The sequence below is a fragment of the Phaethon aethereus genome (genome assembly GCF_964289735.1).
Source record: "Phaethon aethereus genome assembly, chromosome: 4".
Taxonomy (NCBI): Eukaryota; Metazoa; Chordata; class Aves; order Phaethontiformes; family Phaethontidae; genus Phaethon; species Phaethon aethereus.
This window is the reverse complement of record NC_138578.1, coordinates 26,520,328-26,545,439: the sequence shown is the minus strand read 5'-3', so window position 1 is coordinate 26,545,439 and position 25,112 is coordinate 26,520,328. Positions and strand designations below refer to the sequence as shown.

The following is a 25,112-nucleotide window of genomic DNA, read 5'->3' as shown; positions in this document are numbered from 1 at the left end:
TAGAGCCTTCTTCTATGTTAGACTAATCCTGCAGTGTACTGCTAGCTTCAGATTACACATGAATGACATTATCTGTGGGTATTTTTCCAGAGCATGCTCTCAGGTCTTGAGTGAAACCTGTTCTGGTTTCTCACTGATTGGTTTAAAAAAGAATAATACTTGGTATTTCTTTGTTCTCTAGCATAAAAGTGACATGGCGGAGTGATTTCCTTCCTGCTGAAGCAGGAGTGTGAAAACAGGAATCATAACACTCCTGCTTGCTCTAGGACTCAAACTTCATAGCTGAGGATCACTTACACCTTGCAATTGTAGTGTTTGCCGTCATGTCTGCATTGCACCAGTATCCACAAAACACTAAATTCCTGGACTTCTGTGCCAGTCATTCTGAGTTCAGCCTAAAATCTGAACATAATATTTTTTAGTAGAAGATTGCCCCTATTATTTCTCAACATCAGGAAAGAATCTCTCCAGAACGGCAGAGGCACATTTTTGTGCACAAAAGTGCTGCCTATTTGTTCCTTAGCTTGCTTGAGCATTCTTTACTCTTTGACAGAGGAGCAGACATTCCCTTTGGATAGGGTAATCAGCAGCAGAAACAATGCAAGCCACGTTTTTCACAAGCCAGAAAAATAACAGTCTTTGTTCTGGTCAGGCACAATGGTTGAATAGACATTACGTCCCATATCTGTATGAGCTATTTCTTTGAAACTATAAAAGGGACTTCATGAGGAGAGGTAACTAATAAAGTTCTTTGTTTATTGATAGAAAAAAGTGACTTTTTCTTGTGTCTTTAACAATGACATAGCTCTAGAGATTGCCTGAATGTGAATTGGTACAAACAAAAGTTCAGCCCGTCACAAGATGCTTAAGTTTTCTGTTTCTTCCTACTGAAGATTCATATAGCAATGAAGTCTGGATCAAATTATATGAGAGGAGAAATGGTGATTCTTAAAGCTCATTGGCCTTCATAAAGAAATTAGAAGAATGGCCATGAAAATTCTTTTAAGTACGAGCAGAACACATAAATGATAGTTCGGTGGCTGGGACATGAAACAAGAATTTTTAATATAACTATTTATGTGCAAGTCTGTCCTGGAAAAGAGCATTAAATTGGCAACCTTATCAAACACAGATTCTAAACAAGCAAAAAGGCTGTGGTGAAGAGGAGCGCATAAGTAGCAAAAAAGAAATTCCTACAGGAAACACAGAAGTAAGATTAAGTAAAGAATAAAAACACTCTGCTAAAGAGTACTTGGTTACCTGAGTGGAAAGACCTCATTCACCAATCATTCAACTTATAAAATCACGGGCAAGAATTGCAAGGAGGAAGAATACTGAGAATTCAGCAGTTCCAATAAATGGATCCAGGAAAGATCTTCAGCATAGTTAAAAGAAATTTGGTCTGGGGGACAAAAGACTGTATTCTTGGACATGATTTGTTCATTATATTTAATAGTAATTCAGGAGTCGAGGTGACTGCTTTGTAACAAGGCTTGTGGAAGGGGAAACCCTAGACTTAGGCTGAAGGAAAGAAAAAGATTGGCTTTCTGAGCCTGATGAGGCTACACAGGCAAGGAGCCATGTGATTGACAACTTTGCAATCAAAGGAGTCTAACTGAACTGTAAAAAATGAGATGTTAAGTGGGAAAAGCTAGGACAGTATTTGATGGTGACTGCCAGATGGAAAGATAGCTCGAGTGAACTTGGACAGCACTGCCTGAATTATTTTCAGTCTTACTGAGAAGAATGCTGAAACAGAAGAGAGGAATAAACTATGAAGATGATGTACTTTTATAGGATCTGTTACAGTCAAAACATATCCTTGCATATCTTTCTGATCCTTCGCAGTTATAGGAAGTTCTGGGTAGAATGAATTGACAAAACTTTATAGGAAGCCCATTACAGTACAAATAACTTGTGATTCATCAAAAGGGCAGGGAGACAGGCCCGGAGGAAGTTGAAGACAAATGTCACTACCTAAAAATATATCTCAAATGATGAGGTTTCTTCCTCTGATGAATATTTGGAGTAAATTCCACAAAAGGGCATGCTCTTTATGAACTGTGTAATGCCGACCTTGCGTGGGCTGGGGATAAAACATAGGAACGGGTTCTGAAAAGATGCTCTAAATAACTTATTGACCACATCCTGGGAACTGGCATTTAACGATGTTTCTAAGCCCACAGCCATTTCAGCAAATGCCAGTAGCTCAAGACTTAGTGGAGTGGTACTCCAATTACAGAGAGATGAATCCTGTCACACGTTGTTTCAGGCAGCTTTCAGACACCAAGAATAAATACGCACAAATAGCGAGAGAGTCTGGCGAGACATTGTGCCATGGGAGAGATTCAGACGATGCTTCCACATCTTGATGATTTCAGCAACGTGACAGGTAGATTGTGAGCCAGTTGCGGTGTTGGTAACACAGTCAGACAAAGTACCCCTTACTAATGTGTTTCAAATCTATCTCAAACAAATCTTACACCAGGAAAGTCTCTAAGGATGACTGACTGTCTATTAAGGAGACCGTAGGTGACTGAGCTTTTTTCAGCACGCTGAAGGAGCCTGTGAAGAGGCAACTGGACGGCCTCCTTTCGTCGCTGTACAGACCTGGTGTGTACAAGTAACCGCAGACAAACAGGAACCGTCCGTGATTTTTGAGTTGGCCTCAATAGCCGTCAGAGACCTGTGTTCTGCCTGGCACTTTTGCGCAAGAGGGGGGAGCTTTTTGTTGATGTGCAGCGGTTTCGTAGCACTTCCACCATCCCCAAAGGTCAGCAGTTTATGAGAAACAGCCCTGCCAGCTGCCATAAAGTTGCCTCTCTCAGAGCTTAACATATCCACTGCCTAAGTAATGAGGCTGAAGAAAGGTAAAGTGACTGGCATTTACAATGTAGCATAACCTTTGTTTCTTTGGTGTGGGCTGACTACTTTTTCTGGTTTTGTGTGGAAATGCTGCTTCTCAGTAACTCTGCAATTCAGCCGGTCACAGAGAAGCAAGTGCTTTGGGTTCAGCGCTCCAATCTCAAGAGTATTACTTCAAGCCCTAACCCCTTTGCCTGAGCACTGGTTGCCAAGAGCTTTGCTGCATCCAAAAGACTCGTTTTTTTAATTCTGAGCTACTGAATATTGACCACATTACTTCTAGGAATAGTCCATCTGGTTAGTCGGGAGGAATCCCAACAACTTTGGAGGTAAATTTTCATTGTAAATTGATCTGTATTAAATGTGTGAGGCTGAGATATGTCAGTCTTTTCTCATCTGTACATTTGTCTGAATTAAACAATATGCTTAATCTGCTGGGTCCTGGTTAACAACAGGGTGATGTGGAATATGAATATTGCCATTTATTCATTATGGGTGCAGCTGTAGCAAGAGTTCTCAACAGCCATGCAGCAGTACAGGCAAACCATTCAGCCATAAATACTTATAATGCTTTCCTCTTTTGGATTGTTCTGTACTTAACAGATAGTTCTTCTTAATCTTATGACAAAATCATTAGTAGCTGAATACTTAATCCACAGAACACTATGACTTGAAGAATTTTTAATAACTGATAATTTCAGAAGGTATAATTGCTTTGTTGTGTAGTAGTGAACAGGTGGCCGTTATTGGCAGTAGAGGAAAAGGAACATAGATGTCAATTACTAGTTAACGTTTGCTGCTGGAACCCCTCATAGACTGGAGGTGGTTTGAGAAAGACTGAGAAAAGAAATTTCCATTTCATGTGCTCACGCAATGGCAACTTGTGGTTGGGACGGGTGTAAAAGTGCATATCATGAAAACCATATCTTGAAGTCTTAATCAGGTTGTCCTCTCATTTTGCCATTACTTTTACTAGTATTTTCTAAAATATTAGAATTATTTTTCAAAATTTCTCTTATTTCCATGTATCAGGCCTAAGTTAAATTATACAGGTTTAAAAAACCCAAACTTTAGCTCCTGGAGACCATATGATAGAGATATTATCTTACCCAGGAACCTAATCTCTTTTGATTTCTGTGGGAGAAAAAAGAAATGTACTTCTTTAGAGCTGTGTTGATGGTTAAGACAAGAATCTGCCCCTTCTGTAAAATAGGCCTAGTCCAATGTTTTTAATGCACTCAGTGGGAGTTTGATATTGACTTCAGTGAGCTCAGGATCAGTTTCTCCTTCATGTCTGGAAGCAAAGAGCTGTCACGCTGGGTATTTAATCCTGGAACGTGAAGATGAGCCTGTGATCCAGCAACATTTGAGGAGAGTCCCTGCCCTTGGTCCGCATGTTTTGCAGCAATGAGCGGCCATGAGCATTGAGAATGTAGGCAGGAACGAGTGTCTCTGACTTCTGTGCCAACATATCTAAGGTAGGTCCTTCTATAAGTGTCTCTAGAGAGATGTAGATGACATTAGGATTTTACTGCTTGGCCCAAATATTTTAGTTATTTACGTTTCTTCTTATGACACGGTCTGCCTTGCCTGTCAGCCCAGTTCTAAATAAGGCAGTCAAATGCAAACACACAAATAGAGAGGTTTCTTTAGCATTGGGAAACACATGCAAACTCTCAGAATAGATTTCCCATGTCCCTCTCCCCTTACTAGAGTCTTGTTTCATTTTGGAAGACTGGGCACCTATGGCTAATTTTCAAAGCACTGCCCAAGAGGTGCACCAAACCCTCTCCCACGGGCATTGCTGAGAAGGATTTGGGTGGTCACTCCCATTTATAATTTTGTCTTAATGCCCAGCTGACCTTAAATGCAATAGGATTGCAATATTATGTAGACTGGTTCTGAAGTACTCTAGGTTTCAATAAAGATGCTATAGTAGGTTGGGGTAGTTCTTATAGGTGGTGATTTTGGATTATCTACTGTGCTCATTATTATTGTGGTTTTAGTTTGGTAACTTGTGAAGTGACTTGAGGGTGTGAAGCGTTTTTTATATAGTGTGTAAGGCAGTGAGTCTCAGAAATGCTCTCTTATTGCTTTAAGCTAGCTGGTGTATTCCCACTGATGTCGTATGTTAGTTCTAGTAAAGCCACGGAAGACTTCTGTGCATTTTATCTTGTAGCACTGATAGGGATTTTATTATAATAAACTTAGTTTGCACTTTGAGAAATAAGAGTTTCTACAATATAGTGCAATGATTTTTGGTAGGAATGAAGTATAAACAACAACGTATCCCCTTTGAAGGAAGTGTATCTTTACTGTGCTTTTCTGCATAGAAGTAAACTTGTATTGCATTCTGAGAGTAACAAATGATATTTAGAAGTTTTCAGTGCTTTGCAACACCGCTTGGCAAGAAGACTGTTTTTTTATTTTGATGCAACTAATGTACAAACCCAAATTAATTTTCTCCTTTTGCCTTCTATTTTGTGGCCTAATTTATTCTCTCTCTGTGATCTTCGCAGTAATAAATTAACAATTACTTTGCAATTTTGAATACTACCTTACATACAAGGGTATCAGTACACTTTATAACAGCTTTTAAATTAAGTAACCCCCTTTCATGCAAAAGGGAATTATAGGTCTTTTTAATTACAAAAAGGTGAACAGCGAGGTGCACAGATCTTGCGCAGTATGCCAGGATCACGCAGGAAGCCTGTGGCAGGGATGTAGATGGAATGAAGGAACCTTTTAACATGTTGTACACATGGTTATAGCAGCCACAGAATTTGGCTGTGCATCCATAGACGTTTTAATTTACAGAGTCCAACTGTGCCTGATTTCACTGTTGCTTTTCCTGGTTTGTCAGTTGGCAGCTTAGTATAAGGCAAAGGCTACGCCAGCCAGTACATGCTGGCAACTACAGAGGTGGTAGCGATATCTTTCAGGAAAGTGTCCACTCTTTAGGCAGACATCACTCATTGCCATGCAGCCGAGCAGACGTTTTGTAAGAACGTATGCGACTGCTAATGACCACTTCGCTTGCTGTTTGTTGGTTGGTTATGCAATCACTTGTATGCTGCTCGGTTACAAAATCATTGTCCCCGGTCCTTAACACTTAACCCCGTGCTTAGTACTTGCTTGGTCAGTCCCTGAGACCAAGCCTTTGTTAGGCTGTTTCATTTTCTTCAAAACCACCGCAGGAATATACTATTTCTGATGCCGACGGGTGATCTCAGGGGGTTCCTGTAGCACACTAGTGTTCTACAGGGCTCCAGAGGCAAAGGGACTACCGTGAAGAACTGTTTGTCCCCTTTCTGAAATAACCACTGTCACTTGAGTCTGAACTGGAGCCTCCGTATTCACACTCACACCAGCAATCCAGGGTCTGTCTTAAGCTTTGGAGTATGCAAAACCGTTATCCGAATGTTAAATATAACGTGAGTTATTGCTTGTACTTAGTACGCCTGCCTCTTTCCCCACTGCTCTGCTCTTCTTGTCCCTGTCTAGGTGGAGAATTGACAGCTGTGGCCTCAAGCAGGGTGTGTTTGGTAGCTGCAGGATTTGGATGCCAAGTTCTGGGGTATCATTCTCGCAGTGGCATTTGCGTCTGCGATAGGCTCTGGCATTGCGCTGCCTGCAGCTGTGAGGTTCTCTCTGAGGTGGTGTCGGGTCAAGCTGCCTCCTCCGCGGCAGAGCCCCTTGCCAATCACTCGCCACTTTCCGTACCAACTGCTTCCTGACACGATATAAGAAACCCACGTGCAGGACTCTTATGGCCGCTGTGGGTAAGGTCTGGTGGCCACATATTGTTTTGCTTTAGATCTGTGCTGTGCCTGTAAAATTACCTCACACAGTAATGCCGTCACGTCAAAAACTTGCACTTCCAGAGCAAGCTTACTTTCAGTAGGCTCTAGGCAAATCCTTCAGGAGATTCTCAATACTCAAATAGTTATTAATTAGGACAAATGTGCTTCTGGAGATCTCTTGAATCTGTTCGACGAATTGTGGGGAAATTAAAATTCCCAGCCATTAGCAAGGTACTTTATTACACCTGCTTTTTGTTGCCCACCAATTCACTGGCGAATCCCTCTGGCACCAGCTGCACGGCCTCGTACAGGAAAATGTCGCATTTCCATGAAGAGAATGTGGCTCGTGGCGTGCTCAGGAAGTCATCGCCTCCGCCAGAGCCTTTGAATCCGGCAGCAACCGGGAGCGCCCGGCAGTCTGCTCGCAGGGGCTCGGCACCAGGCACTGACACCGCCTCTGGTAATTCCGCTCCTTTGAGTTCCTCCCGGGTGCTTTTGCTGTGGGAAGCTGACTATAACAACGCCTGTTTCTAGTTCTGCTCCTATTTATTGTACGTCTGGCTTGGATCTGCCTTCGAGATGTGATACACAGGTGTAAGCTGATGCAGGTGTGTGTTCGTGTAGGTATGTCAAACTGATGTCATAGGCACACCAGGTGAAATGGGGTTAGTCTGACAAAGTGGATTAGATGGGTAAATGCAGTGATTGTCTTCCACATAGCCAGCGAGGCAGCTGCAAAATAAAAACATAAAAAATGTTCCTTGGTGCTTATTTTCTGAAGAACATCATGGTCACAAGAAGAATGAACCGTCTGAAAAAGTCTGTAATGCAGAGACAAAAATTCACTGAAAAAGTAATTTTAATTATTCATCTTCCCGTCCCAGAACTCATGGGATAAAAAGAGTAAAAGTAGCAATACCTGTGATAGATGGACTCTATCTAAGAACCTACTGACTGACCAGGGACGTGGTGGAGTCACCATCGCTGGAAGCATTCAAAAAAGGCGTGGATGTGGCACTTCAGGCTATGGTTTAGAGGGCATGGTGGTGTTGGGTTGATGGTTGGCCTTGATGATCTTAAAGGTCTTTTCCAACCTTAATGATTCTGTGGTATTTAAAATCCTGATCTCTTACTGGTGTCAGTGGAAATAGTGAGTGCTTGGTAGCTCTGAAAAATCAATGAAGTCAGGTTTCAGCCAGTGCCTTTGTTCCGAGGGATCTGTTAGAGTAGCTGTTCTAGTACGTGCACTGGAAATCATTTTGCTGTGGGTGAAACAGAGCTATCCCTGGGATGGAAACACAGCAAAAAAACATGGGGAGGGTACTTTTTTTTGACCCTGATAGTGAAATGATACCATACCTGTTGCTAAGATCCTTTCTTAAACATTTTCACATAGCAAGCTACATAGACCTTATTCATGGCAACAAATTACTCGCTTTATCTTCACTTTTATCTCCACTTCAGAGCGCCGAATCACTGTTTCAACATGCTGTTTTAACTACTCCTTTATAAAGGTCTGCTAACAGAGGGGCCTAATGTAGTCATCTAACATGGATAAATGTCGTAAGCCAGTAATGTGCGATGTGGCTTCCTCAGAATGTTTCACTCTTGTTCTGACTGTCTGGATGTATGACAGCATATTTAACTTTCTTTCTGGATCTTCCTGTCGATTGCAGTGTGATCTAGCTGATGAAATAAGTATTCACTGTACAGCAACTGGTGAAAGGTGCCTGTCAAAATGTTAAACATAAAACTGCTTTAAAAAGATAGTACCAGTTATAATTAACAGTATGGTTTTAGCATGGGCTTTTTTGTCTTTTTCTTTTCCTCAAGATCAGATTGCAGTAGGAAAAATTGTAACCTTAGCAGAAAAGACATGGGACTCAAACTACCAAAAAAATTCCAGTGTCTATTTGTCGTAATTGCTGCTGTGAAACAAATTGAGACAACTGGAAAGAGATTACCTACGATAGCACTTGATTTTTATAAAGCTTTCATGATTTAAAGCCTTGCTCTTCAATTAATTTTACTAATAAATTAAATTACAACATCCTGACAGCCAAATATCATCTCCAAATTGTTGAAGAGAACAATGAGGGACATGCTTGAGGACAAAACCAGAATGGCCATCATACCTCGGGAGGAGATTTCAGGCATTCTTGGCTTTCAGAGATCGCTGGAATATGCCACTCTCTCACGCTGTGCCTCCTCCTGCTCTGTCTGACAGGCAATTTAACATTGTATAATGTCCCCTTTGTCGGAATTACACACAATGCAGGCTCAACCTGCTGAAATGTCGTTAGCAGTACTGAATCAAGCACTGTCACGTCAGAGAAAGTACGGCGATCAGAGTCAGCCATCCCCACACTGACCCTGAGATCAGGCGTCGGTAAGTAGGTGTAAGGCATGGCCTACAAAAATGTTGTGTGTTTTTCCTGAAGGCTCTCAGAAGTCCCCAGTATCGTTGTAAAAGTCGCTTGTGTCTATCGGCTACCGCTCTGGTGGCAGTGCCCCTTTCCGACAGAACGACACGTACTTGAGCATGTTGACCCAGGGGCTGGCAGATTCCCTGGGGCCATCGGGGAGGATCTGGAAGCTGTTTTGTGGGATCTGAGCATTCCTCACTGCTCTGTGCTGCTTGCACTAGAGGTAGCCACTACACATTTCTGATGCTGTTTCAGTGAACTCTTGCATTTAATCATTAACTTGTGTTGGTGGTAATTGGGACTGTAATGACTATAAAATATAATTTTAACCAGATTAGAATATGCCTAAGGCCAGACTCAAACTTTCAGAGGCTGACAGGAAAAGAAGTCGAAGTGCTGACAAGCTAGTGTAATGTGGAGTAAGCAAGAATAAAAACCAATATACGACTTAAACAATGTGCTAATTAATACCATATAGATACTGAAAGCTCTGGGAAACTGAGGGAGGGCTCTGTTTCCTTCACAGTTTAAAGACAGCCAGAACATACCGTCCTCAAAATAGATAACAGCAGCTCTTTGCCAAGGTAGGGGAGAAGACCCTCTCCGTTTAGATCGCTAGCTGGACTTTACCAGCTTTGGCAAAGAAAGCCTTCCAAAGCTAGCCGAGATAGAGAGAAGTCCAAACGAAAGGAAGAAAATATGTATTTGTTGTTAGCTCATCAGTCTCTGGAGACAGCAGGTCAAATTAAACTAAGTCAGTTCTTTGCATTTGATGTACTGAGACAGATAATTTGAAGATCATTTGGACTGATTCTGTGGTGAGCCCTACAAATGAGACTGCTGTGCTATTTTAGTCTAATTTATTGTATGAGTGCTAGACTAAAGTAAATTGCTGTACTTAATACCAGTAGGTGAGCACAATAGTTTGCTTTGTAGAAACATGTTTGAACAACTTCTTAAACGCTAGATGACTTTAGGTGTGAGGGAATGATTGTGTGCGGTATGCTGAACCACTTGGTGAAAAATAGTATGTTTGGAAACTTTAGGTGTGGTACAGCCTGATGCATTTCATACTTTATTGAGAACTTTCTGGTTTGGTTTTACCCGCTTTCACGTAACTTATTTACACCCTTAGGCTTAGGTCATACTTTATCATACTGTGGGTCTTGGGTTTAGTTCCGGTCTGAGCTACATTAGGTTTCTGAAGGGAAAAAAAGGAAAAGGTGAACCCACTATTAAGAGACTTTTCTTCCCATTTTTAAACCATTCCTATACTTCTAGGATGGTAAAACTAATGACTTTATTAACCACTCTTTACCTGACTGCAGTGAAGTGATCTCTTCTTCCAGAAAAGACCATTGTGGTATTGGCGTGTCAGACAGTTCTGTCTTCTCTTTTACTTTAGAGAAAAGAGAGAAATTCTGGGACATGCCTTTGACCGTGTTTTGAGCAAAGGCATAAAGAGGAAATGGAGCGAGGGAGGCAAGATTGAGGAACGTGTTCAGAAAAGACAGTGTGTGTAAATGAGAGACTGAAAGAATGCAAGTAAAACAGAAATTGCTTCTGGGTTTTAATAGGGAAGGGAGAGCTATTCATTTTGCTGTCCTCAGTGAGTTTGTCTGAGTCTGCCCTGGAAGAGGTCAGGGCTGTGCTGGGACAGCCGCCCTCACGATCTAGCAAACACTCTGCTGGTGGTTGCTCACAAAGAAGTGACACATTCCTTTTGGGCTGTTTAGGTTGCGTGCTCCCAGCTTGAACACTGAAGAAAATTGTGTGAGGAGGAACTGGCGGCTGCAGAATTAGTAGAAGGCGTTCACGTGGAGCGTACCGCAGCTCCTGGGCAGGACCCTGTAATCTTAGATGGGATGGCTTTATACCGTGCTTTCACACTGGTTGCCCTTTTGTATTCCAGGGGACTATTTGGAGAAGCAAATGCTGTTTGGCATGAGTCTGGCCCTGCATAATTTACATTACTGTTATTGTATTTTATAGCATTCAGAATAGAGACTCGGGTTTGAACAGGGTATATTGAAATGTGGCTGCCATTTGTCAGTCCAGATTTAATTTTTTGCGTTAGCTGTATGAGCAAGATGTGCCTGCACACAGGCAGAAACATCAAGAAACAGTTGCTTTTAATGGAGAGTGGCCCAATTTATAATCAGGTTTCATGCTGCTTATTTTCTGACAGTGCAAGTCTGGACTCTTATCAGTTCAGACAAACATGGGGAGAGGGGAGAATTCCCAGAGTCGGAACTCATACAGCTGTAGGTTGCCATCTGATGCTGCTGTTGTATCCAGCTGTTGTTATTAGTATTTGTCCTAGCACAACACTGCAGAAGTTATTTAAAAAAAAAGGAAAGAAAAGAGGGACAGAACCAGAATGCCTCACAGTAGTTAGCTCAACAAAGCCTGGCACAGTCAACCATTTAAACACCTGCTTAAATCTCAGCATATTCAAAATTCAGCAAATCACTTATGCTCGTGCTCTAGAGCTTTGCTGGTCTGGGCCAAAGGACTGGGAAAAAGGAGATTTTTGGGGTTTTTTTCCCCCCAATACTGGAAGAAATATGAGTTTGACGTACCTGGAATTCCTCTGGCTTATATACCTCAGCACAACAGGTGTAAAAAAGCACTGCGTAACAACAATAGCCTCTTACAGCACTGATGTGTACATACAAATGACTGCAATATGTGAGAGATGCAGACTCAGAACATGTTGCCTCAGACTCTGACAGCAGGTATTTTCTTGGAAGTGCAGAACGGCCAAATTCAGACCTGAGAGTGATGGTTGCAACTTCTTTGAAATCAAAATTACAAACACATACTCTAGATCTGAACTTGACCTTAAGCCAATTTGCATTCCAGTTGGAATATATTGGAGAAACCAGAGGGATATTTTTTTTTTCCCATTTTCCGTGAAATGTTTCGATGACAAAGTTTGTTTCTGGTGGTAAAACACATGAGAATATTAAAATGAATGCAGCTAATCATGATTGAACGGGCATGGTATAAACCTGCCTACAATCGCTGAGAAATAAAATTCAGCTGGCGTGCTGCAGGTACTTCTCAAGCAGGAGGGGCTGCTTTTCTAAATAGACTGTATTTATTACGGGTGGCTGGGTATCTGCATTCTGGCTGAGTTCCCTGTAGTAAGGAACTGACCACATTACTATTTGCAAACACAGGGTTCACTCAAGTGGTACTAAAAAGAGAAGAGGTGGGGCAAGCAGAGCTTTAAAAAGAAAAGAGGAGTCCGTCCAAGTTTATATGTAAAAAGCAACTGCGTTTTGGAGAAGGACGGTACCTGGACATCTCCCTCCCTGCACTTCACTGAGGGCTGTGGTGAACGGTTTTCCAAATTCGCAGCTTTTAAGATTTAAACGGCAGCTTTGCTTGTTGTGAGGAAATTCGCAGTGATCCTTGCGAGCATTGCTTTTAAGCTGTGTTAAATTTGTGGCAAGAGTGTCAGGCATTTCATACTTGGCTTCCAAAAAAGAAAAAAAAAAAAAAAGAAACTAGAGAGAGAGAGAGAAAAAAACTGATGTGTGTGGGGAAGAAATCTCCCAGGAATTTCTTCAAGGTTGTAGCCTGACACAGTAAGGGCTCAAGTGACAAGAAAAGCAAGGCAAAGATAAAACTTGGTATTGTGATAAGATGTCTGAGTGTAAAGTGGGAGATTGCAGAAACCTTTTGGGATTACACATGCTCATCTTGTCCTGGATATGACTGAACACAAGCTAGTTTTTCTCTAGTGACAGTTCAAAAAACCCTCAAGATTATGTTTCTCTTCCTTGTTGCTTTTTTGCCAGTGGTTTTTAAAATTGGTTTTGTCAGCCTCTCAGCTCTGCAGCACTGGAACTGTCCTAATGGATACAGATTAAAGACTGAAGACTCTGCTTGTGTAGGTAAGTTGCTGACCATTCACAGATTAAGAAAACTGCATTTGGATTCTTTTAATTGAGCTTTATAATTTTCAACGAGGTTTTTTTACAAATTGCTTGTGTTTGTACTGGCAGAACTGATAAATCAGCGTCTCTATACCTTTTGCTTCTCGTAATGAAAAGAACTGATTTTATTTAGTTTGTTTTTCAGAAATCAGTCGCTTGTCAGTTTAACTATCAGAAAGCAGGATAAACTTTTATATGACCATTAAGAGATCTGAACTGTTCCCTAGTTACCAAAATTCCTTGCCACGGCTTTAGTGCCTCCATATTTTCAATACATATGCACGCACATATTTGTGCTTCTATATATGTAAAATTGTGTATAGGTGTATTTTTGTATTTCTATATGCGTATAGAATGAGTATTTTAATGATTATGTATTAGTATATACCTAGATGTGGGCTAGATAACTTTAAAAACTACTCTTTCTATGTTTATTGGTGGATGTAGATACGTGTGCTTATATTTAATAACACATCTCATACAATATGTGAATTGCAGATATGTTTCATCCTGTAGCACTAAAGTCTGGATAAAATGTATGACGCTAATATTAGCATCATCACCTCCAATGATTTGGAACATGTAAAATGCATGTTCCTATTCTTTTACAAAATGTAAGACAAAGAATGACAGAACCCTTCTTGCTACCCTGCTACCTTGAAGTCCAATTTTTTTTTTTAGAAAGCCAGGGCCGATGAAGTAATGGGTTTTGCAGTGAAGAGATGAGGAAATGCTCTGTAAGGATTCAAGCAAAGAGCCCTGATACTTGGAGTTAATGCTTTTGCCTTAGATTGCTTGGGCTTCAGAGGCTCTGACTCAGTTCTTGACATGATTCCAGTGATTTAATAACAGGTGCTGTCTCTGTGCATTCTGCCAAGAAATACCATCTTGTAAGCAGAAAATAGAAGTATGCATGTTAAGTGCTGTCATATTGAGAGAGGAAGAATTAGGCATTTTTTGTGTACAAATGACAAACCACACTGAAGGTTTATCTGAGGTCCAAACACACCTAGGGTGCTTCCACACTGATGTTTGAATTCAAATAAGCAGCATACTTCTGAAATGAATCTCCATACTGCCACTTACGCTGCTTGTCTTTGCACTGCAGAGCACTCTTAAAGTGCACAAACTGGGTTCCCTTTAGGCCAACCTAAACCAGAAGATGTTCCTGTAGGAGAGCATCTATCCTCTTCACTGTTGATGGCCAAATCGGTCCATGGGACCAGCCTAGCCCTGGTTCTCTGTAACCTAAACCTGAAATATATGCAGTGCGTATGTCATATCCTCAGCAACCGTTGCACTTTACACAGCCTCTCCCATAGGTCCACGCTATTTGATAATATGTATGTAGTTTCCACAACCTAATTAGGATGTACATTACATGTAGGACTTCTACATTACTGGGTTGTCCACTTAAGAGCTCACGTATAACAGGAGAATCCTATTGACATGAAGGGAATTGCTTGGCTATTGTTTAGTAAGTCAAAATGCACTATAAATATGGATGTTCAAAAGGCTGCAGAGAGGTACTTTTTACTTCGGTTGACATATTGCGCATATTGATGTACATCGCTTTTCCATTAATGAAGACATAATCTGACCTGCATTATGTCTTTTCTGTTGAAAATTTGATACATTCAGCTGCTGTATGAATGGGGGACTCTAGGTAAAGCACCAAAATAGAATGTCCAGTAGCTCAGCAAACGCTGCAAGAAATAGTAATAGAAGAAGTCTTTTTTGTAAGAGCTAACGTTACTGTGAGCAATTCCATGTAACATAGAATAAATGAAAAATGAGATGTGCTAGGCTATCTTTTTAAATTAGAGACCACTGGATTACAGGGGATTAATTAAAGGTGAAATTTTGAGATGAAATATAAGACTGAAGGATGCTTTGGTGGAATGGATTTCCCCCGTTCTTTCCTCTGTGTGCTGGATACACAAGTCGTGTTCTGACCAGAAGACTGGATGCGAGATATTCTGGTTCATTAATTATGTGAGATGGAGGGTGCAGTGGAAGCAAGTGGTAGGAAGCTGGAGGCAGGCTTTGAAGGTAATAGTGGGGATAAAAGTGGTGAGTGGGAGAAATGACTCATACCGCTGAACTGTGAACAATGACAGCAAGCTGGACTGTGGCTTGGCGACCATTCTTGGTGACCTGTAATAAATATACCAATTGTAAAATGTCCTTTATCATCTGTGACTGTGGTGGCATCCTGCCAGCCATAAGGACTACCCTGAATTGAGAAGGTGTCTGCTCTCTGTTAGTGAACTGTTACAAGCGACACTTAGTGGAAGGTGTGTAGGATTTTCTAGATTTGTTTTCCATACTGCCACTGCAGATGAAGGTCTAGGTCATGCTCTTTACACTTGTTGTGCTCATTTACATTGCTAAATACCTCAGTTCTTAATTAGTTCCTTTTATTTCTAGAGATATTCAAAGATCAAAGATCTTCTCATCTTGTGTCTCACATAATTTTATACAGTTATTTTAAAAGAGATTATTTGAATCCTATCTTGGTATGCCAAGAGTGGAGAGGCCTTTCAGAGGGGCCTTGTGTCCCACAACAGCAAGGTTTATCAGAGAGAAAGTATGGGAGATCAGATCATGAGGTCAGAACACGACTAGTCTGGTGAATGAATGAACATGTCAATTTACTGGCAAGTTGTGGTAGAACTGGAAACATTTCTGCAGTTTTTGACATTGCCATCTTGACTTAATAATTTATTTTAAGCTGATGTCAGGGCTGGGGACTCAGTTACCTTTAAAGAAATCATCTTTCTTAGACCCCAGTGAAAACATAGAACCTTCTACCTCTAAAGAAAAATGTTCCGGGCTACACAGGAGTTATTATTCCTACAAGGTAAACACATGTGCATAGTTTGTCCTGGGAGAGCTTTGATTTCTAACATATTCGACCATGTAAGCATACATGGTACACCAGGGGATGAACCTTATGCCTGTTGGAATCAGTCGCCTGTGCTCTTGTCAAGTACTGCTTTAACAACACTATTTTTTTGTCCTCTCATGGTGTATAGATGCTTTCCTCACTTGAGGCCAAAAAGTTTCCCACATGGCACTGTTTATCTGAAGAAGGCCCTAGAGCAGCCCCTTGCATTATCTGTTTTAGACTAGATGCCTGTTAGTCTTGGGCTACCCTAGGTAAATATATCCTGTTCTGGATACTGCAAGACTGGAGGTGTACTTTGGCTTCAGGGCTGACTTTGAATACTCACTTTGTAAGTTTTAAAAGTGAGGGGAGATAGTTACTGGAAAAAAACCCCCACAACAATAATGTAAAAAAGCTTTTGAAGAAGACAAAACACAACCCACATTATTGAAGTTTTATATAATCATAGGTTCTTAAACTCTGCACATCTCTACTAACTTCTGACATGAACTGGTCAGACCTTGTCACTTCTTCAAGGCTAACATGCTGCACATTCCTACAGAGCTACAGCCTGCAACTGAAGGTGACAACTGCAGCTATCTAGGTCAGCTCTTTTGGTCAGATGTATCTTTCCGTGTCTCAAGCTTCCCTCCTTTCTTTCTTACTGTTCACCACTCGCCCGCCATAGAGCACTGGTGGTGTGGAACGTTGTTATTCCTCTTTGTATTACATCTTTAAATTCACCTTAATTAGCTAAATCCTGGCTTCATTTCGCTCCATACAGCCTTCTGAAGACACGCTGTCAAAACTTCTTATGCTGTATTCTGAGAAATACGAAATGCCAAAACCTTACTAATTCACAGCTATCCTTTCTTCGTAAGCATCGCATAAGGAGCAGTAAGAGCCAATGGGGAACTGTGGTGTCTACCCCTGTCGTGACATAGGGATAAACCTGTTGAGACACCACTGTTTCCCTCTGTATTTCAGAAGGGCTGCAGTCGAGGCATGCTTGTTTCCTTGTTTTCAGCAGCGGTCTTCCAGCTAGCTCACTTCATATTATACTGCCTTGGGGAAAGACACTTGAAAATATTGTTACCAAATAGTAGTCAGGAATTCTTGAACAGGGGTCTGAACCCACAGACCAATTCGTGAGAATATTCCCATTGAATTCTCTGGAAATTAGATCCAGCTGAATGTGGACAAAATCTTTAGCTGTAAAAACTGACATCAAAATCGGAAGGAGGCGAATTGTTACAAGAAATGACAGAAATGGCGTCACACATCACATGAAGCTTAATCCTGAAGAGGGCTAAGGGGCAGACTCCGGCACCAATGACTAATACTTCAAGACTCATCATTGTTTTGCTCAGTGGAAAATAGCAGATATTAATTTTGTGTTCTGTTTTAAACACTGACTACTTTCTAGTATCTAATTTGAAACCTGATTTTAAAGGGAGCTGGATGACAGTATTTGCTGATGCCTTTCAAAGAGGACCAGATGACAGCCTCATGAACTTAATCTTTGAAAGGCAAGCCAATAACAGTATGTTGTAAGGTGCATGATACGGAAAGTAGAGGTCCCTTTTGTAGTTACTAATTTAAACATAGAATTTATTTCAAAGACAAAACCGAAATACACTTTTTTCCATTCTAGTGTTCAAACCCTGGAGTCTAGAAAGGTAGAAAACTAAAGATATTGTAGTCTCTCGAGATCTTTTTTGCCATTTCTCTTCAAAATGTCTACAAGTTTCTGAATTTTATTTTAATTCTGAATTTGATTCTACTTTATAGTTGATTAAGTTATATGATTGCTCTTGCTGTCATATCTGTGATATGACCATCTCTGCGTCTCTGGACTGGAAGAGTTCAGGAGCTGATAACTACCTTATTGTATTCACAGTGTATTTCTTACCATAGTATTTGAGCACTTCACAGCCTCTATCCACTCAAAAATTGTGAGTGATCAGGTTGTAATTTAAACCTCATTTAAAATTAGAGAGAGAGAGATATTGAGCTGTGCCTCATCTATTTTATTGTGACCTGCTGATAGACGGAGCATCTTTTTCCATTTCTGGCTATCTTCTGTTCTTTGAGCTATATGCTTTTAACAAAACAGATAAAAGGGATGGTCTGCTTTCTTTGCAACCTAGATGAAATTTCATGTTCAACCTTGTTGAAAAGATTATGGTGGTGGCCAGATATAACGGATTTAGTTATTCCCCAGTCCAACTCCACAGGAACCGAATTTGAGAGAGATTGTTTGAGCGTGTGGATCTGCACATGTATATGTTATGTATATGAGGTATTCAGGGCCATAATGAAACACAAGTTGTGGCTCACTGTGGTTTCTCTGTATCCCTGCCAGGCATACTAATGCTTCACCTTCTGCAATCACAGCCTTTCTCAGGGCTCTCAGTAAAGTAGCATATTTGTATGCAAAGTCATTGAGAGCTGCCAACATCATGATGACATGATTCATCGTTTTTGCTGATTCTCAAGGCATTTTTTGCATAAAGAGGCCTTTGAGAACTGAGCAGAACCTCATTCTTCCTTTCAGGGCTGGCTGTCAGGGCACTGCAGACAGCTTTTGTGTTCACTAAGCTGATTTCTTTCATAGGGTAAAGTTCCCACTGGGGGATGTGGTTGCCAGGACACGTAAAACAGCTACAGCAGGATGCAACTCTACGCTTCGCTTTGGCACTAAGAGTGCAGGTGAAGGCACCGTTAGCTACAGTTTTACATCGTAAAACCTGATGGATGGTTTTATGATTGAGTTCTCCTAAACCTTGAGAAACAGCCTTTTGTTTTTTCCTTGTTTTTTGGGGGGTTTTATTTTTGTACTTTAAGCAAAGAAGAGAGCATGGTAAGCATAGGACCCTCTTCCGCTGGTAGTGCCATAAGAGCTGAGTGTTTGCAGCGCTGCGGCGTGTTTTACAATAGCACTGTGTCTGTTGGGGCTTCCTGTTTACCACTGGAAGGGACGTTCTGTGGTGGCCGAGCCGCCCGTCACCGCTGCGCCCCTTGTCTTTTATTGGGCGATTATTCTTCCAGTATAGCCTTTCTTCAGCTGGGGCCATTCCTCACTTTTCAGTCTGTGTGGGATTTGCTTTATTATATGAACTTTGGTGGTGATGAAAATGGGAAGATTGATAACCCTGAAATCCCCTCTTCAAGGACAATTAACTGGGGAGGCAGTGTAAATTCTCGTAGCCCGATCAATCAGTGTGCTTTTCTTTGGAGAGTCATATAAAGCTGGAAAACTCATCCTGCAAATAACAGGTCATTGTCCAGTTACCTTGGTACATTGCTCAGTAACCTGTGCTTGGTTAAAGCATGTCTTCCCAGCCTAATCTTGACTTGAGAATATCCACTGATGTTTTTCACACCTTCACAGTTTTTCTTGGTAGCTAGTTTCCTTAGTGAATCACAATTCCTATAAAACTGTGAATTTAATGTCTAAATTTTATTTCCCTGTCTTCAGTTCTCAGCCATCAGTCCTTGTTAAATCTTTCCTGCAAAAGATTATAGTGTCCTTTAGAAAATCTTGTACCTTTTGTTTGTGATCAATCCTTCTCTCAAGCTTCTTCCTGATAATCTAAGCAGACTGAGCTCTTTAAGAGTCTCAGAGAAAGGCACTTTTCCTTACCCTCAAACCAGGCTTTTTATCCTTGTGTACACTTTCTAATTTTTCAGGATCCTTTAACAACCTATATCTGAGAAATACAAGCAGCATGCCAATACAGTCTGACCGCTGCCATATACAGAAGTAAAACTGTTTCCCCACTGTCATTCATTTCTCCTATATGTGTTGTGATTTGAATTTTCTTGCCCAGTAACATGCTAAGAGGTCAGCTTTCTGTCCGGTATGAACACAAATCCTTTTCAGAGTAAGAAGTCTTCCAGATACAATCTTTAGGTCAGGCCTATCTTTCTTATTCTTATTTAATGTGCTCTTTATAGTGATTGAATAATATTTCTTTCATCGGTGTTTCACACCGCTTAGTCAAACGACCTCTGTCTTTAGCAATCTTGCATCTACACAGTTGCCTTTATCACCCATACTTGCGATTTCCTCAGAGAAATATCATCAGGTTTATTTAACAAGTCACTATTGTCATAAAAGTATATTGATGAACGTGAGCTGCATTATTGCCTTTATCAACAGTCTTGCACTGGTGACTAGATCAGTTTAACTGTCCAGCTTAGTCAGCCAGTTACTCCATTTGAAAACCAGTGCATCAGGGAGAGATACAGTGTTCATGCTGGCAGACTCCTTCCCATCTCTGCTAACACTGACGGCAGCCGTGACAATGAGCCAAGGTCACCAAAGTCCTCCCTCCTTGTCAAAGAGCCCTTCGGTTTCAATGACCTCCAGGCAATGTTGGCCACCAGTAGCTAGTTTTAAACTGGCAAACTGGAGCTCACGGTTTCTGTAGCCCATTAACAAACTTCTAAGCCAGTCAAACCTTTCTGGAGGGGATTTGGAGGAGTTACTCTTTTAATGCCGTGGAGAATGGCATGTACATCCCTAGTACATGTGGGAAAATATGCTCCTGAAAGCTGATTGTCTGAAGGAGATTGTGCATTAGAATTAGAGTGCTTTATGGAATTGAGTTGCTGAAAATGCTTCTGCTTTACCTTCATAATCTGTTCATAGAAATCAGTTGCATGTGCTCTGATTATGTTTCATACATTGTCCAACTAGTTCAACATGCAACATAACATTGTGGGAAAACTCTGAAAACAATATGGAAACATTCCCTAGTCTGTACAGACATGTTAGGTGGCTGTAAAGCGTTAACATTCTTTTTGAACAACTTTGATACCTGACACAGAAGAAACTCCTAGACACTTCTGCTGCGCTTCGTTTTTTAAAGCAGTTAAAGGAGACCAGTTTCTCAGACCCATGGGATATCAGAGATTTGGTTGCTTAGCTCTCCCTAGGTTACTGAGAGAGAAAGTTTCTTTCAAAGTGCTGGTGTGAGTTGGTTAAATTGCAGTTCCTTGTAGTTATCATGAGGTGCCGTTTCTGACCTTCTCTGAACTAGAGGAATCCGCACCTAACCCTCACAGGCCTCCTGAAGCACTGTGATAATTTGCACTTGATTCAAATGATCATCTAAGAGAAGTTATTCAAGGAGAAGCTCTTCTTCTGTTGCCCTAAATTCTTGATCAGGAATACAGAAAAAAATGTAATTGTTGAGAGCTATACCTGGAATAACAGGATACATATATGTAGTTTTGATTATGAATCGATGTCCTTTAGTGACTTAATCAAATGTGTCTCTTTAAAAAAATAGTTTGTGTTGATTCCTATTTTTCTGCACCTGCAAAGTCAGAGAATAAAACCCAGAACAAAAGCCACTGACATCAAATAGATCTTGGGCAGGGAAAGAGCTGCTCCTTAGAGCAACAGTCACAGTGGTTGTAAAAGAAATATCCCAGGATATGGTACTGCCAGATGTCAAGCACCTTGGGAGGTTAACGATCAGATGCATTTGTTTTCAGTAGGAACTAAAGTTTATCTAAATTTTCTGGGACAATCATCTGTGGTACTGCCAAAGGGGTTAATATCTTTCCCCCTTAGTGTAAAATATGCTCCTCAGTGGTGGCCTTTTTTTTGAAAAATAAAGCTCTTAATTTAGGACTTAATTAATAGTTACTGCCTCAAGCCCTGATAAAACACCATAAATACATCAGATATCTTTTAATTCCTAAAGGCTTTTGCCTAATCTACCACTTAAAAGCCAAGTTTCTAATTAGTTTGCTTGTTGCCTTGGTTTGGGCTTCTTGTTGTCAGAGTATCGTGGGGGTTTTAGTGTTTTGTATGTATTTTTGAGAGTTGACTCAAACCAAAATGAGCTCAATGTGGAACTCGGTGCTGTGGCAGTCTGTTTGCCGCTTTGCTGTTTTGCAAAGTTTGTTAATTTGTTGGCAAAATTATTACTGTGGAAGCAGGTGTAGGCAGAATTTGGATAGCAAATGATAATGCAAATCACAGAAATAGAGTACAAGACAAGTCTCTCGCCTGTGTTTGGGCAATCAGAGACCAGGCTGCCCAGACACTAGGGAGAATGGTAATTTCCCTGGACATTCTTCTAATAAAAATAAAAATCACCGTGCATGTGACAACGGACAAAACAATAATTCTGAAACCAATTCATGAAGCAATACAGCCATCCTCCTCTTCTTTGTAAATGATGGGATATTAAATTTTGTGTCCAATTTATTATTAGATAACTATGTCAAGGGTATCCTTTCTCTTTGCTCTTTGCTGCTTTTGCCATCTGAATTTTCCTGATCTTTTCAAAAACATGTTTCAGATATCGACGAATGCCTTGAAGGTGGTTTGGGAACCTGTGGCCAAACCTGTATCAATGTTCCAGGGTCCTACATCTGCTCCTGTTTGCCTGGCTACACTTTGGGTATTAACAAATGGTCTTGCTATGTGAATGGTAAGGTACTTTTCTTTTCTGATGACGAAAAAAGAGCTTTAGAGATTTAGCTAGCATTAGTTTTCAAAGAAGTGAACCATGCCTGGCTGGTCACTACTGGACGGCAACTGGTTCACTGATGGGAAAGACTGCCCCTTCTACTGTGTGGGTAAGCAGCAAGGCCAAAGGTGGGTGCCACAGAAGAGTGATGGTGAAGAATGGAGAGCATGGTGGTGGGAAGATGAATGAACATATGAAAACAAAAATATAAAACTAAACAATGACTTCCTGTTTAGTAGACGTACTCTCTCTGTGTGCTTGGAACTGTAAACTCTTATGCCTTACTCTTACTCTTAGTCCGTACTACTTCCAGGAAAACACAGCAGTACACAAGATTTTGCTACCTTTGCCTCTTTCAGTGTGTTGGCATTGATGTCTTCCCAGTGTGTCTAGGTTCTAGGGACATTGCTGAGAAATCATAAGCAGTAAGCCCTTATTTTGGATTGGCTTGTTGGCGGTTTCTTAATAAACATGAGTGCTATTGTAAGTTCTTTCTCTCTCTTGCTCTGTCCTCAGCGTATAAATTGATTTTTGAATGTGTAAGGTGCATTTAAATTTTAAAATTTTTAGCTCTTCCAAGAGGAAGATATTCACAGTTATGGCCTTCAAATAGCCTTCATTTTGTCCTCAACTGATGCGACCCATGGGAAAAAAATCTAGTTGGATTTTATTGATTGGTTTAACTCTATATTGCATCTACAGTATGATGTGGGAGTGCTCTGAAGTTCACCTCTTACCTCTCCACCTCGGTTTTCCAAATGTCTGGTTTTGGCTCCTGTCTGGAATATGCTACAGCTCCAGGAGCTCAGGTTTTCTTTTTCTGACTAATGTTTGCCTGGGACTCTCGCTAATGCAGAGATGGGATGTGACAGGGTATGTTTCTGACCTACTTGACTCCCATGTACGTAGCTTTTGGGACCATAAATATAATAAAAAGTATTCTGTGCAGCTCCCAAACTGGCACCAACACGGTCACTTCAGCTCCTAGAATCATCATTGTTGACAGCAACATGTGACTCACAAAGACCCAAGCTGGATTTTTTACAGTCCTGCCTAGACATTTCTAGCCCCTTAAATAGAATTTTTTTTTTTTTTAATAAAATGTTTTATAAGCTCTTCAATTCTGAAGTGAAGTGAAAACAAACATTACCTCAGTGATACATGTACACAGGTATCTTTCAAAGAACAAACCTACCTTAATATCGGAGGACTTCAACTTTCTTTTTAACCTTATTGCTAACATTTATAACACCAGTAGAAAGTGAGTCATGGTTCAGGAGCTACTGTGATGGATAAGGAACCCTCATGCTAGGTATAAACCCTTCTGTAGGCGTACACCAAGTGAAATACCCTCATGTTTTAAAGACAGGAAGGTCTTTGATGTAGGTGTTGTTTACCTGTTCATTAAACCCCTGATAAAATTAAGACCCAAATCTGACTGGTGCCTCTGCAATCAAAATTAGATTTGTTCGGTCCCTGTTCCATTTACAGCCCTCATTTATGGATGCCTGATAGGAAATTCAGAGACTGGAAAGGACGAAAACAAAGTCTATAAATGCTCTTGGTCAACTAATTGGCAAAAATGCAGGCAGTACAGCTGTCAAATTCCTGAGATAAATCAACCTTGCTACACTTCACCGTTCATTTACCACTTACATAAAGCAAGGCTTCATAGTTTAAATATTCTCACATGGGGTTGCTCAATGCAAATAGCAGCAGAAAAAGGGAGTCTCTCAAATCCTAGAAGCAGCTGTTCTAACTGGGTAATAGCCTGAAAACTTGAGATACAAACCAGTCTGTTAGTATGGAAACAGAGTACTGATCATCTTCCTTGCGAACAGAGGAAAATTACATCTTGGGTACTTGTCAGAACTTCCTGCCTAACTTGCTCTTCACTTGGAGAAATCAAAATTGGTCTCATTCCTCTGTTGTGAAAGGGGTTGAATCAAACCGTCTTACAACCATGATGAAGGTGGAGCGTCTGGCTAAAATTTGTAGAAGTGATGTTTGTTGAGTTTAAAGCCTCAGGTTTCATGCTAATAGTAAAGATATTTAATTGAAACTTTGCAAACTTGGTCAATAAAACCAGTTTAATTTTCAAAAGTATATGTGCAAGAAAACTGATGATAGTGAATCTTTGATGACGTCCATTCCTGATAAACGGAGAGTTGCTCTGCATTGCAGGAAGATCAAGTCAGCAAGTGATTAGACGGGCTTGAAAGCTGTCATTCTGTTGGATCTATATCAATAGAGCACCTGGTTAGAGCATTACTTGTGTGCCATGATCTGTTTTTTCAGGAAACTATTTTATAAATCCCCACCATTACCACCACAATGGGCTTTCTTCTTTGGATGTTGTTTTAATGGTAAATTAAAGACTAGGCTGTACACACCCAAATTTTATTTATTTATTTATTTATTAAAAAAAATGTTTCTTTTTGAAATGAAGGCTAAAATTTGACTGGTTACATAAAAACTCCTTTCCTCCGCTACACACTTGATAGACATCCATAATATTCAAATTGCCTAAATGAAAACCATTGTGGTTTGGAAATGCAGTTAAGGTTCCTCAGGCAGGTTCCCCTGCCCTATGGTGATACCCTAAAAATAACAGAGATGACTTGATAAAACTGTGTTAGTGTAATCTGCAGCCCCAACCATTATGCCCTACTAATTTTACTTCCATA

At 40.7% G+C, this 25,112-nt stretch overlaps 1 protein-coding gene across 1 annotated transcript in view; it reads left to right on the top strand.

Annotated features, from left to right (window-relative positions):
• Nucleotides 1–12,103: 12,103 nt before the first annotated feature.
• Nucleotides 12,104–25,112, top strand: part of EGF (epidermal growth factor) — a 61,223-nt gene continuing 48,214 nt past the window's right edge. Inside the window, 2 exon segments of the mRNA XM_081999223.1 lie at nucleotides 12,104–12,999; nucleotides 22,255–22,386. Coding sequence (XP_081855349.1) covers nucleotides 12,873–12,999; nucleotides 22,255–22,386 — 259 coding nt within the window. The 5' untranslated portion in view covers nucleotides 12,104–12,872.